This window comes from Saccoglossus kowalevskii, chromosome 14 (genome assembly GCF_978046115.1).
Source record: "Saccoglossus kowalevskii chromosome 14, keSacKowa6.1, whole genome shotgun sequence".
Classification (NCBI taxonomy): Eukaryota; Metazoa; Hemichordata; class Enteropneusta; family Harrimaniidae; genus Saccoglossus; species Saccoglossus kowalevskii.
Genome location: NC_140654.1, coordinates 22,659,385 through 22,672,492, shown reverse-complemented (window position 1 = coordinate 22,672,492; position 13,108 = coordinate 22,659,385). Strand labels below are relative to the sequence as shown.

Below are 13,108 nucleotides of genomic sequence, written 5' to 3'. Positions count from 1 at the left end.
TATCCACCCTCTCAAACATTCTTTTGTCTTCCAGCGCGTTCGTTGCATCATGGACAAAAACATTAGTGCCGGACGGCAGCCATATGTGCCGGTCACTAATTCTGAGTGCCGGACGGCGCCGTCCACCGGCGTCCAGCATGGGGAGAACCCTGCATGTACCTTAGAAAATTAGCATATTTTGAAAATCCCTTTATCTTCCACGAGTTAATCTCTAATCATATTTTCTCAGTAGATTTTTTTTTCATAAAGGTTCAAAATCAAACAGTGACCATTTAATTCAAACACAGTGCCATCATTGTCAGAAATTTGATGAAGAATGACTGCTTTGACAACTGTAAAATACTTAATTTTCGTATGTAAATTATTTTCGCTATTTTCGCTGAAGGGATTATTTAGTGAAAATAAAATCCAGCAAATATACATTTTTTCCTATATGTTACAATCAACTCATCAAAGTCAGAGAAATTAAATTCTATACAAAACACCCAAAAAGACTTTTCAGCGAAAATTAATTTCAGCTAAAATAAAGTATTTCACTTAGTTATCTATATGAACTGGACTCTACACCATATGCAATATAGAAGTGTACATCAGAAATTGCATTTCCTGGATCATTAAAATACAACACACCTGTTATTTGAGAAAGTGCATGCACTTTTAAATACAGAACATCAGGAGAAAACTCACCTACATGTTAACTTTTTTTATTGATTGCAGAAGTGAACATGAGAAAATAAAATAAAGAAACTGACCTTTGAAATACCCATGGCAATTTGTAGTATTAAACATTTTAAGGGTCGTGGATAATTAAAACAAGTGCACAGGCAATTTAATTTCTTCATTTAGGAGGTGGAGTATTGAACGTGATTTCAATTACTGGTACCGTGAAATACTTTATTTTCGCTTAGAACTAAATTTCGTTATTTTCAGTGAAAATAAAATACCTATACCATTTTTCCCTATATTTTACATCCAACTTGTCAAATGTCAGTCAAAATATATTCTATACAGACTGCGCAATAAACGCAATGAGTTGTTTTTGATGTGGCTGTTTTTGCGAGCGTGTGGGTGAGTTTATTGTTTGCTGTGCATGATGAAATTATCCTAATAACACAGTTTTCTGAGAACAACCCATCTCATAGTCACAAGGGTTTGACAAGTATTTCCTTTACTGGAGAATGCATACAACAAATCTCCTAAAAAAGAGATGCATGCACTTCTACAAAAACAAATATTGTTATTAAATCTAACAAAAATGCATTCATTGTATGCAGGAATAATGAAATCATCTTCTACGGCTTTATTCCAAGTTGCTGGGGTTGCCGGTACGAATAATATCTCCCGTCATATTTTGTGAGGCATGGGGTTTTACTGCCTGCCGGATGCCCTTACTGCTGCAAACCACTGTTATCGGCCATGAGCCTAGCCTTGCCTGAAGAGGCGGACTAGCTGCCAACCAAGGCTATGAGTCCAGTCAACTTTGCATTCGTTAATGAATGAATCTCGGCCAGTGGAATTAGCCTTCCCATTGAGTCTGTGGCACACTCACCCAGGGTAGGGGTCGACCCTTTCGATCCTGTCTAAGGTATCGGTAGGTAGGATTTGAACTTGTGTCTACCGGTCATGAGTCTGATTTGACAATCACTACGCTACAAGTGACTGGAATATTGAAATATATACTACTAGTCTTGTACCTGGTACTTATTTTGACCATACGCATGTAATAAATGTAAGCGCATGTGCTACTAATAGAGCAAATACAATGTTAGTAAATTGTAAACACTTACATGTAGTACATTACTAAAAAATGCAACATTTTAATGATTAATTATACAATACCTGTCATTTTTAGTTTATATGCACATACATATACCGTACACGATTCAAAATTGAGATTTTGGTGAACATCTTGACAAGTCCACATAACCACGAGGCCACAAAATGAAAGTCTTTCGAACATTTTCTGCTCATGTACACATCAGGAAAGTGTGAACTACAGAAAGGTAAATTTAATTGTCTAAGTGGAAATAGACCACAGACCACTTCCTGAATCTTTATCATCAAACAGTAGTTTCCCCAGACTAACTGAAGGAAGGAAGAATTTCCTGTAACCTTCATAGGTAATTTAATGATACAGCTATATATAATAAAACAAGTCCCAGTGGTTCTGAGCGAGGGCAGACTGTCTAATGAAGGATCATCTTTTACTGTAAACCCTTGTATTAAAAAGGTCTTCACTCCTAAAGAATTTCCTATTTTTATTTGTGCGATTCCAAATAACACACAGGTGTAATTGCATGAAATGCCGACGTGCGCTAATTAACAATTGAACTATTCACCAAATAAAATGTACATACAGTCAAACCGATGTTAGTGATCACCTCTATATAATGACCACCTATCTACAGTGACCATGTTTTGACAGTATCAAGGAACGTTTGAGCAACCTGTTCAAAAAGACTATCTGTCATCAGCATTATTTTTTGCATATTTACCTTTTCTAGAGACCAAAATAAAAATTAGTACTGCAAAATCTGTATTAGAAACCACGGCTTCTATTAAAATGGTACAATGCAATAGAGGGGATGGGGATGCGGCTTCTATTAGAGCACCTACACATTATGAGAAATGATGATTTTTTGGTTCTCAATTATTCAAAAAGAATGTGTGCGGCTTGTAATACGGATTTTACAATATTCTGTTTATATAACAATTTTGAATTTCCTTAGATAAACTTATTTAATTTTGATCAATTCAAATAAATGTGTTGTTGTTGCAACAATACAATCTCATTATGTTTTTGACAAATATTATGCAGGGTTTTTCCCAAGGCTTTTTAGCGCCGAGGTCCGCGGGGCTATACTTGTGAATCTTGGCGTTTTACTTGGGACCTCAACGCTATGTGTTCCGACCTCGGTGCTTGATTTCATATTTAACATGCCAATATCAGATGTGGATAAGCTTTGTTCGCCACGCTAGTCGGCCCGACCGTCACTCAAAATTAGTGAACACCACGGAAACGCTTCCGACCAGGACTATTGTCCGATTGTTATTATAATTACGTACCGACAGACACGCATCCTGCCAGTCGTGGATTATAATTTGTAAATAATAGTAGACCTAGTCACACGATACGTAGCGGCTAGTCAAATTTGTGAAATTAGCACCTCTTTGTTTGTAAGTAAATACATTCTGCGATAGACACAGTCTTTAGATTGAAGGCTAAAATTCTTTCAAAATCAATTCCACCTCGATATAACATGGTCAAAGCGGAGTTCACGATCAGTTTACGCTACTCAAGAAAAAAACGTGTTTATTGCGTGATTTGGTAAAATACATTTGAACTATTATCATCGCGAATCATGTAAAAACTCTTCTTTCAAGACCTATTTTACCTTTTAAAAATTGCAAATCACCACTTTCGAAAGCCATCATGCAGTTTTCTATTGAAATCGGTGCAAACACATCGTGCTATGACATCGCTTAACTTCCGCAATGTAATTTTAATGATCACTACCATTCGGAAAACTTCGGATTCAACCGATATTACCATTTTGATTGGTTAATGGCATTCTTGACCCATCGGGTCAAAGGACACATGCTAATGTTTCACAAACATCATGGCGGGTCTGTTTTTTATTACCGAAGCTATCGAGTGATCAAAAATAATCGCTGCCGATAAAAAATAAGTCGAATTTTACTTACATTTCATATCTAAATAAAAAGAAGTAACATTTGTTGAGGAATTATTGGTATAACCGGTGTATAACATCGCCAAGTACGTTATGTCACGTCTTAACTTTGATGATCGTTTTGAAGTTTTATTTGTTCGCTCATTACTGTAAATGTAAATGTTTTAGAAGTTGATGGTACGAATAATAAATTACAACAATACGGCAATTAACTACGTGATCGAATTTTTGAAGGAGAATGTTTTTGGAGTGAATAAAATTATGAGATTCGTGAACATAACTCTGGCTTAACGTTATGAATGCGTTTCATTCAACGTTTTACAATACAATTAAATTGCAACAATAATTTATTTGCGTTTGTTTTTTGTCTGCAGCATTTGTATTTCAAGAATGTTTCAAACTCTTCTAAATTGCGAAACATAATGTGTTGATTCCATTAAAAAAATATTTGCACTGTGACTGAGCTCACTAATATTCATAATTGTAAATGAATTATGTTAATCAATGAAAGAAAGTTATGTAAATGATATGCAAATTATTATGCAAATTAATATGCAAATTAGCTGCGGCTATGCGTTTTTTTGGGGGGAGAACCCTGTTATGTCAAATTCAACCTCCATATAAAGGCCACCTACCTATTTGATGTCTTTTTTAAGTGGTTTGACAAGTTGGACTTTATTATATACTGTGGAATACTTTATTTTCGCTGGAATTAATTTTCACCAAAAAGGCTTTTTGGGAGTTTTGCTTGTAATTTATTTTCACTGATTTTTGATGAGTTTAATGTGAAATATAGGGAAAAAAGTATATTCGCTGGATTTTATGTTCACGGTAATAAATTCCAAGCGAAAATAAAGTATTCTACATTACTATGAATAGGTGATTTTCCGTTCAACTGCGAGTTGCATGAAAGATGGACGGCGAACATCTGCCACAAAAAACGATTTGATTTTGAACCCGATTTTTTTTATTTTGTCGCTCACATGTAAAGGCCGATCCTTTGACAGGAGAATATTGCATTTGAATTCTCTTACTTCATTGAAATTGACCATCAACAAATATGTATACATGTAGCACATTTATAAAGCATAGAAATACCCCCCAAAATACAAAATGTTTATTAAATCCCATGCGATGTTTGTCCTAGTACAATGACCTTCGCTTGTCCTGTTTTTAAGTTCGATTAAACGCATAACACAGGATCTCGCAGTAACAGAAAATGGTCTATTGAATCTATGTATATATTATTGTTACAATGTTTAGTTAGAAGCACACAGCATTATATATTAAATTAAAAATTACATAATTGTTAATGCATCACTTTCAGTATCATGGATTGCAATGTCACACTGACTCAGTAAGGTACCCTGCCACAGTGATACAACAAGACTGATTTCTAATGTCTGGCTTTTCCTCTTTCTATATTTTACAGTAATTCCAAAATATGAAGCAACTTTTATGGTTACTCATGTAATGAACATGTAGAATGGAATGTACATTGTAGTTTGATTTAGTGACCAGTCAACACTTTTGTGATTTATTGAAAAGTCTATGCTTAATTGTACCATTTAACATGTACCTAAACTGACTTTCTACATAATCCAACTGGTCAACTGTTTCTATGAAATTGATCTTGACACTTTATTTTTTAATTTTTCTAGTTTTATTTTTTTAATTTGTGGTTATGACTGTTACCTCTGATAAATTTGACAACTGTTTATATTTATTGATTTCAATGTGAAACATACGCGATCTCAACACTACTACACAGCTACCACCATTGCCAGAGACTGCACACCTTGAGTTAAAAAAAAAGTTTATGTGACAAGATTTTCTGGATGCAAACATTAACAAGAAACATGATTTTAAATATTACCCGGTACTATGTCTTTTTAGCCATTCATGTTTGTGATCAATTTGCAAAATGTATCTTTTTTTATTTCAAATTTAGCAATCAGGCTGGAACAATAAATTGTCAAACAATTTCTAATGTAAAAATTAATCAATGTGCACCTATTAATAACATTTATTTATTATTACAATCGAGAGGATAACATAACATATTGTATGTACATGTACAGTGTGCTTGGACACGTTTGCAGGTTTGTGTCCCATATAAATTAGTTTTTCTAAGGTCTATTGGTCAAACTTTCATTCTGACTGTATAGAACCAAGGAAATAAAGGCACTCATCACTGTAACTAAGGCTAAATAAAAAATATGCTTGGCTTTGATAACTATACCCCACTAAAACTAAAAACTAATTTTTTAAAACTAATAAAACTAAATTTTACTGTTAACCGGTTTTGTTAGGTAAGTAACACATTTATCGGGGGGGGGGGGGGGGGGGGGGGGCTGAACAAATAATACTTTCGGATAAAAGAGCTCCATTAGTTTTCATTTTATAGATATTCAACTTTTGATCAGTATTATGTTGTCTACCATCTTGATTCTTCAGCAATGGATTATGGGTAAAGTATGATACAATAGCTACTGTTGTAAAAATTTGAGAAAATTGAACACCTGACATATTATGTTTCTGATTATATGTCAAAATTATTCTCAAAGACGGACCGGTCAGTGGAAGACAAACAAAGTTTTCGTAAGCATAGAGGAAATTTGGTTAGTGTGGGCGAAAATAGAGGTGTTAATCCAAAAATTCATCGTCTATTCTTGGCTGTGATTGTTCCTGGCAACATTTTGGGGATCGCGACGTGGCTCTGTCGGTGAGAATAGCTTGTCAAGACTTCTTCAAAAACTAATCATATTCAAGGGCAAAGAAGAAAAAAGGTCTTGTGGTGAATAAACTCTTGTCAATTAATGTTACATAACAGTGGCAGTCATCAGCCCCCCCCCCCCTCCCCTGTTATCAGGCCAAATAAAAAAAATGCATGCAATTCCAACAACCCAACCCTGCATAAGTTTTATGACCAGCTCACCTACTCTAAACTTTCTGGCCAAATAAGAAAAATTATGCAAACTACACAAAACAAGACTCCAACAAAGCTCTATTGTCAAAAATTTAGGTCAAATTGAAAGGTCTTTTACTGTAAACATCATTAGTATGGGATTTGTTAACCAAGCAGCAGGCTAGATCAAAGAAAATGATGGCATGATGGAGAAAGGAAGTTTAAATCCTACCCACCCTAGCTATTTTTAAAGTGCATGTTTATTTATGTTTGGTCTCCACAGGCTTTCTGTAGTTATACACAGTCTTGTCTCTTAAGCAGACAGTCAAGTTAACACCCTCGCTAAAACTGAATAGCCACCTTATAATACTGCCACAACAGCAGTTCATTTAAAGGCCAGTATTTTAACAATTGCCCAATAATTAACAGAGAATTACTGTCGAATGTAAAAGAGAAGCAGCTCTGTGTGTTTTTACTAGCAGAAGTGTTCATACTGTCAATTCATTTTACTATTTATTTAGAACATAAAGGGCAAAGTATCGTCCATCACAGAATAAGAAAATGTCAAGGATTCTTTGGCGTAAAAATTGAGCAAGCACGGGCAAAAACAGAATGTTAGTTAGCATCTTTAAACGATACCGGGTAGACCATCTTTACTCAACGAATTCTCGTTTTTAATTTTCAAGCAATTTTACCACAAAGTTATAAAAGTGAAAAATCTGTTCAATGTCTTTGACACTTGGGTCAACGGAAATCAAATTCTGCAAACTGCTGTAATTTAACGAGAGATAAATGTTTGTGAATTTTGGGGATCAGTGAATAAAAAAAAGTTTGTAGCAGTGAAATATTCTATGGGGTCCTACGCACAAAGGGAGAATTAATTTTTTATCCACAAACGCCATAAAATCATCAAATTAGAAAATTTTGAGGAGGGAAAATTAAAAAATTGACAGTATTCTATTCAGTTATCAAGATAATGTAGAGAATGGCTTACTGTAAAATACTTTATTTTAGCTGGAATTAATGTTTGCTGAAAAAACATTTTGGGCATTTTGTATGGAATTTATTTTTACTGATGTTTGACAAGTTGAATGTAAAATATAGGAAAAAAAGTATATTCGCTGGATGTTATTTTCACTGTATCATTCCTTCAGCGAAAATTAATTCCAAGAAAAAAATGAAACATTTTACAGTAGACAAGATTTTAACATGGGCAGAGTTGATTATATAACTCCATAAACGAAGTGAAAATACATTATACATGTAGGATTATTACAGATTTATCAGTAAATTGCAAAAAACCTACACGAACGTAGCCTTATGTTTATACCATGTCTAACAAGAGTATTAGTCATTAAAACAAAAAATCTAGTACGTCATCGTGCTTTTTTTTGTTTATTAATCATTAAAACGATAGACATGTTGGGACTGTTTATAGATTCTATAATTCGCCGATTTCTTCTTTGATTTTTGTGCTTTGACAGGAAGTCTGCGGGAGCAGGATGGCCTTCAGTCGAATATTAAATGTAGTCTTAGATTATTAACTGGTCAGAAATTGTGTACACTTGTTGTTTGAACAACTGAGAATACGTAATATTCTTGGTGGATTAAAGTCACTAATCAAGTTGCATTGAATACTAGTACGAAGCGAGAGTAAACTGTCACGATTTGGAATCAACCAAAACGTTCGACTAAAATAACACACAGTGAATCAGCGAATGATACAACACCGACTAGGTCTAAACGCCATATTATGGCAGTACACGAATTATTATAACTATGGATATCGATCGTATTCAAAGATCACAAATGAGGGATGACAATCAACAATAAACTAATTATTTTATTTATCATGGAGACGACGTTGTTTTTGACTCACCTGTGCCGTTGTGTTTGGCTTCCCCTAGCCAGCCGCGACAAATCACCGCTTCTAGGCGTAAAATTTGCCGCTATTTTCAGTACCAAATGTTCCACTGATACATTAACTATTAAAAATTTCCCCAAATTGTTGACAAGTATCCTTCGGTGTTGAGTAGAAACACCCTTTAAAGTCACGTTCGGGTGGAAATAGAACTGTATGTAACTCTGTTTCCGTTCTTCATTGATGACGCCACGAAAATACCCGGCATGCCCGCGGACTACACCACTTCTTCTTCCTGTGGAGGGGTGGCAGGGAGATCGACAGTGGATTTTTTAAACAGATCAACAACTTGGGGGAACACCTGATATCACTTGTTCATAAGGCTGGGAGATGTTTGTGACGTCGTAGCCTAGTATTTTAATATCCACGAACCAAATGTGAATTGGAAATCTGGGGTGGATAATTAACACATTAGCCCACATTACATATGAAGGTCATTCATTCGTTTGAATACAACTCTCCGAATCATGAATATAGTTTTCCATTCATATTCATTACGTAAAGTCTCGATATACTGGCAATATAAAGCATGTTTCCCTGCATGTGTTTGATGTCCATTTCGTCAATAATGCTTGGAAAAGGAAGACTCACTTCGAATCATTCCTTCATCGAATTTGAGGAAGTTGTTACCGTAAAAAAGAATCCAAGCAAAAGAGAATAAAGAACGAAGATATCAAATAAACGACCAAGTTTCGCCCAATATTCTGTGAATAAACCGCTTTAGTGACGAAATTTCTGTGAATGTGTGACGGGGTACATTTGAAAAATATATTTTGTATTTACGATAGGGACAACGGATAACCATAGTCCCTCTATCTTTGCATGACGGTAAATTTGTCGATTTAATGAATAATCATAAATATTCAGATGGTATAGTAAGCTATTTCCTGACTCCCTCGGGCCAGGTGTGAACGGTTTGTTTACTGGCAACGCGGTTCGAGACAAAAAAACGCTAGTCGTTTCCATACCGAGGATAGAGGGACTGTGGGATAGCGCTTATCTCGGGCCTTCTCAGCTGTATCTTGATAAAAACAGGTAGAATTTTGTCTTGGTAGCAGACATATCAGTATTCTTTAGATTGAATACGCGGATATATGACTGTTTGAAGTCGTTTGTGAAATAACTAGAATACTAGTAGTTACAGGCACAGATTGTTACTTTCATGACTATGAATCACAGTTTTAATGCTTTCCCCGGTCATAGGGGTGTTAAAGTTCCATCTTGGTATTATTTGCAGAGATTCATAGAGGTATCGGAACTATTATTTGAAATATTTGAAAGACTGAACCTGTGGCGAATTGCGGGAAATATTTTAATGATGATTCGAAAATATTGATGTGAATCAAAAGTGCTAACACAGAATCGAATAAGAAATCAAATCGATGGCCAACGCTCGGAATGGAAGCCAACTTATTAAATTTGCCGTGAAAATTTATTGTGTACAGGTAGTAAATTGTCGTACAAATTCTGGCCATCAATATTGTACACATATTTATAGTCCTAAGCGGGGTCCCAAGACCCCAAAAAGTAGGTAAACTCATAACGTTGAGGGCGTAAGTGCCAGACAGTTCTCGCATGATGTCTTTTTTTTGTTATTTAACGTACGCGTCGATACTATAAACAACAAAACAAACCCATTTTCTTTCATCGGCCAAGTAAAAACCTCTAGTTTCTGTTTAAATTGTGATATTTATAGAAATGAAAGGAATGGGTGTGTGTCGATCGGTTTGATGTAGACATGTTAATGCTGGCACTTTTATCCATAGATCAAAATAATCGATGACCGTCTCTAAGCAACCAGCCGTTAACCATGGCAGTACGTGACCAGACAATCGATCATACCTTCGCTTCAAAGTCGCTATAGGCTACATGTTGCTGGTTTTGATTCGATGAAATCAGAATAAAAAAGAAAGGAATTGCAAGATGACGTTGAACTCTAGTAGTTTAAGTTGGACTATAGGGACGACCATGAGGGCGCTGTTCATAATCGGATGCGATGACGTCATACGAACAGCGCCCTCATGGTCGTCCCTATAGTCCAGCTTTAGCATAAATAATGACGTCACAATGGGAATTCGTGCATAAATTAGCATAAATGAGGAGCAATGCCTTAAAGGGGATCATTTGAATGAGGATGACGTCACAATGGGATATTGTGAATACATTTGCATACATAAAATTGATGTGAATACGAGGTCGTGTCGAGGTCATCGTGAATACATTTGCATAAATTACCATCATTTTTTTTTAATTATTTTTTAATTATTTTTAATTATTTTTAATTATTTTTTAATTGGACAGGCGTGGACGAAATATTTTTCAAAATGTGTCGTAGAGGGCGCTCACACACACGCACACACACACACACACGCTAATAAATACACATCATTTTGAAAACTAACAGAGTTTATTACACAAAGAAGGGAAATCTACTAATGAGTAAATAATCAAAAAGAATGGATTAAAAACTGAGTAATTGAAATTGAGTATATAGAAAGTATACATTTTGTTTTTGTTTTGTTTTTGTTTTTTGTTTTTTTTTGTTTAAGTAAATAATCAAAAAGAATGGATTAAAAACTGAGTAATTGAAATTGAGTATATAGAAAGTATACATTTTGTTTTTGTTTTTTGTTTTTTTTGTTTAAGTAAATAATCAAAAAGAATGGATTAAAAACTGAGTAATTGAAATTGAGTATATAGAAAGTATACAATTTGTTTTTGTTTTGTTTTGTTTCTTGTTTGAGTAAATAAACAAAAAGAATGGATTAAAACAGTAATATAAGAAATATTCGATTATAATAAAAAACAAGAGAAAAACGAAAAACATCGAAAAGTCAATACACACTTTTTTTCTAATCAGAATCGCTCATCTGTGATAAAAAGAAAAAAATAATATGAAATCGATTTTTGTTTTGTTTTGTTTCTTGTTTGAGTAAATAAACAAAAAGAATGGATTAAAAACAGTAATATAAGAAATATTCGATTATAATAAAAACATCGAAAAGTCAATACACACTTTTTTCTAATCAGAATCGCTCATCTGTGATAAAAAGAAAAAATAATATGAAATCGATATATATATATATATATACATGTGAAATTTCAAAAGCATAAGTCATCTAGTAAAACTGCGTGGGAAAAATATTTGTCATAAATAGGGAGGTTGAGTCCGGTCACGTTTTCGATATATCTGTTCACATAAAGGTCATTCAAATGTCTATCACGCGTAAAAGAGTCGGCTACGGAGTTCACAGGTTTCCCCTCGTCATCTGCGCAACAAATAGGGTTAGGGATCAGTAGAAAACTCACCGAGTGTCTTTCACTGTACTACGGAGAATGATTGACATTCTTATTATTCTATATATGTTGTTGTATAATGTCAAGGAGTTGGGAATCCATTTCACGAGTTGATAGCGTAATTTCACAGGAATCTAAACACAGTTCAGGGTTAGATTTATACCTTTGAAACAGAATACGTGTATAACGCTTGGAAAATTTTCCAACCAAATCTGGGTAAATGCGTTGAAATGCGTCATAACACATGGAAATTTTACCAATATCAATCTCAGATAAAGCTTGGTCAATAAAAAACCGGATTTCACCGATCCGGCTATTTTTATCGACGAATCCATAGGATAGACACCAATGTTGACGTTGTGACGGGTGGTCTATTTCACATCCGAGACAATTAGTTTGGATGATGCTACGTACGTGTCTACAAATGAATTCAGCGATGAGTTTTTTGGAAACAAGTTTATCCAGTGGCTTCCTCAGACTGTTGGCTGTGAAAAAAAAAAAAAACAAAAAACAAACTGTAAATGACTATTTCTCTGATTTACCATTTTCAGGCATATTCAGTGGGTTTTAAATTCACGGTTTTATCGTTTTAATACATAAAATGTTCTATGCATTAGAAGTCGGGAAATGAGCAACGAATATTTGGATTTTTAAATGAAAACTAACATACCTGACAGCCCGGTTGATTTGCGGGATAATATCATTCAATATTCTGAACTGGTTAGCCCGTAAGGATACACCACGTTTTGTTGGATGACCATTATAGTGCTCGCGAATGTGAACATAAGTTTGTCCGCGAAAAGTATTCACTGTGACAAACAATTGCTTGACAGGGCAAAGCAAATATGTAAAAATGTCTGTCTCACCTCTTGGTGGAGCTGGTGACGGACGCATTGTGCCACTTATAGCTAGTGCATTCGTGACTTTGCGTCGTTTAATACGGCGAGTTGAATTTTCAGAAACATCGGGCTGTTCTGTAACCGGAGTGGACATTCCAGGAGTGGACATTCCTGCATTCGTGACTTTGCGTCGATTAATACGGCGAGTTGAATTTTCAGAAACATCGGGCTGTGCTGTAACTGGAGTGGACATTCCAGGAGTGGACATTCCAGCACTCGCGTCCTGTAGGAGACTGCCTGAGAATTCATTGAGGTAGGTGCTGAGCTGGTTCGAAGCCATGTTGCGAGTACGCTCGTCAGTGATAAAATGATTCGCAATACTATCGTCGCGTGTTAAAAAATTCCCTTTCTGTTACCCCGGATGTTTACATCATGTCAGCATTTTTCCCAA

The 13,108-nt window shown here is 35.1% G+C and overlaps 2 protein-coding genes across 2 annotated transcripts in view; both read right to left on the bottom strand.

Moving 5' to 3' along the window:
• LOC102808206 (E3 ubiquitin-protein ligase RNF19A-like) overlaps positions 1-8,722 on the bottom strand; it is a 37,595-nt gene extending 28,873 nt beyond the window's left edge. Inside the window, exon 1 of the mRNA XM_085508043.1 lies at positions 8,480-8,722. The gene's annotated coding sequence lies outside the window, so the exon portion shown is untranslated. The remainder of the gene's footprint in view (positions 1-8,479) is intronic.
• A 2,741-nt stretch (positions 8,723-11,463) lies between these two features.
• Positions 11,464-12,955, bottom strand: LOC146734594 (uncharacterized). The gene is made up of 2 exons (XM_085507702.1): positions 12,685-12,955; positions 11,464-12,303 (listed from the first exon to the last, which is right to left on the bottom strand). Exons 1-2 carry the CDS (start codon positions 12,923-12,925, stop codon positions 11,879-11,881), a joined length of 666 nt encoding a protein of 221 aa, XP_085363828.1. The 5' UTR covers positions 12,926-12,955; the 3' UTR covers positions 11,464-11,878.
• Positions 12,956-13,108: the final 153 nt, after the last annotated feature.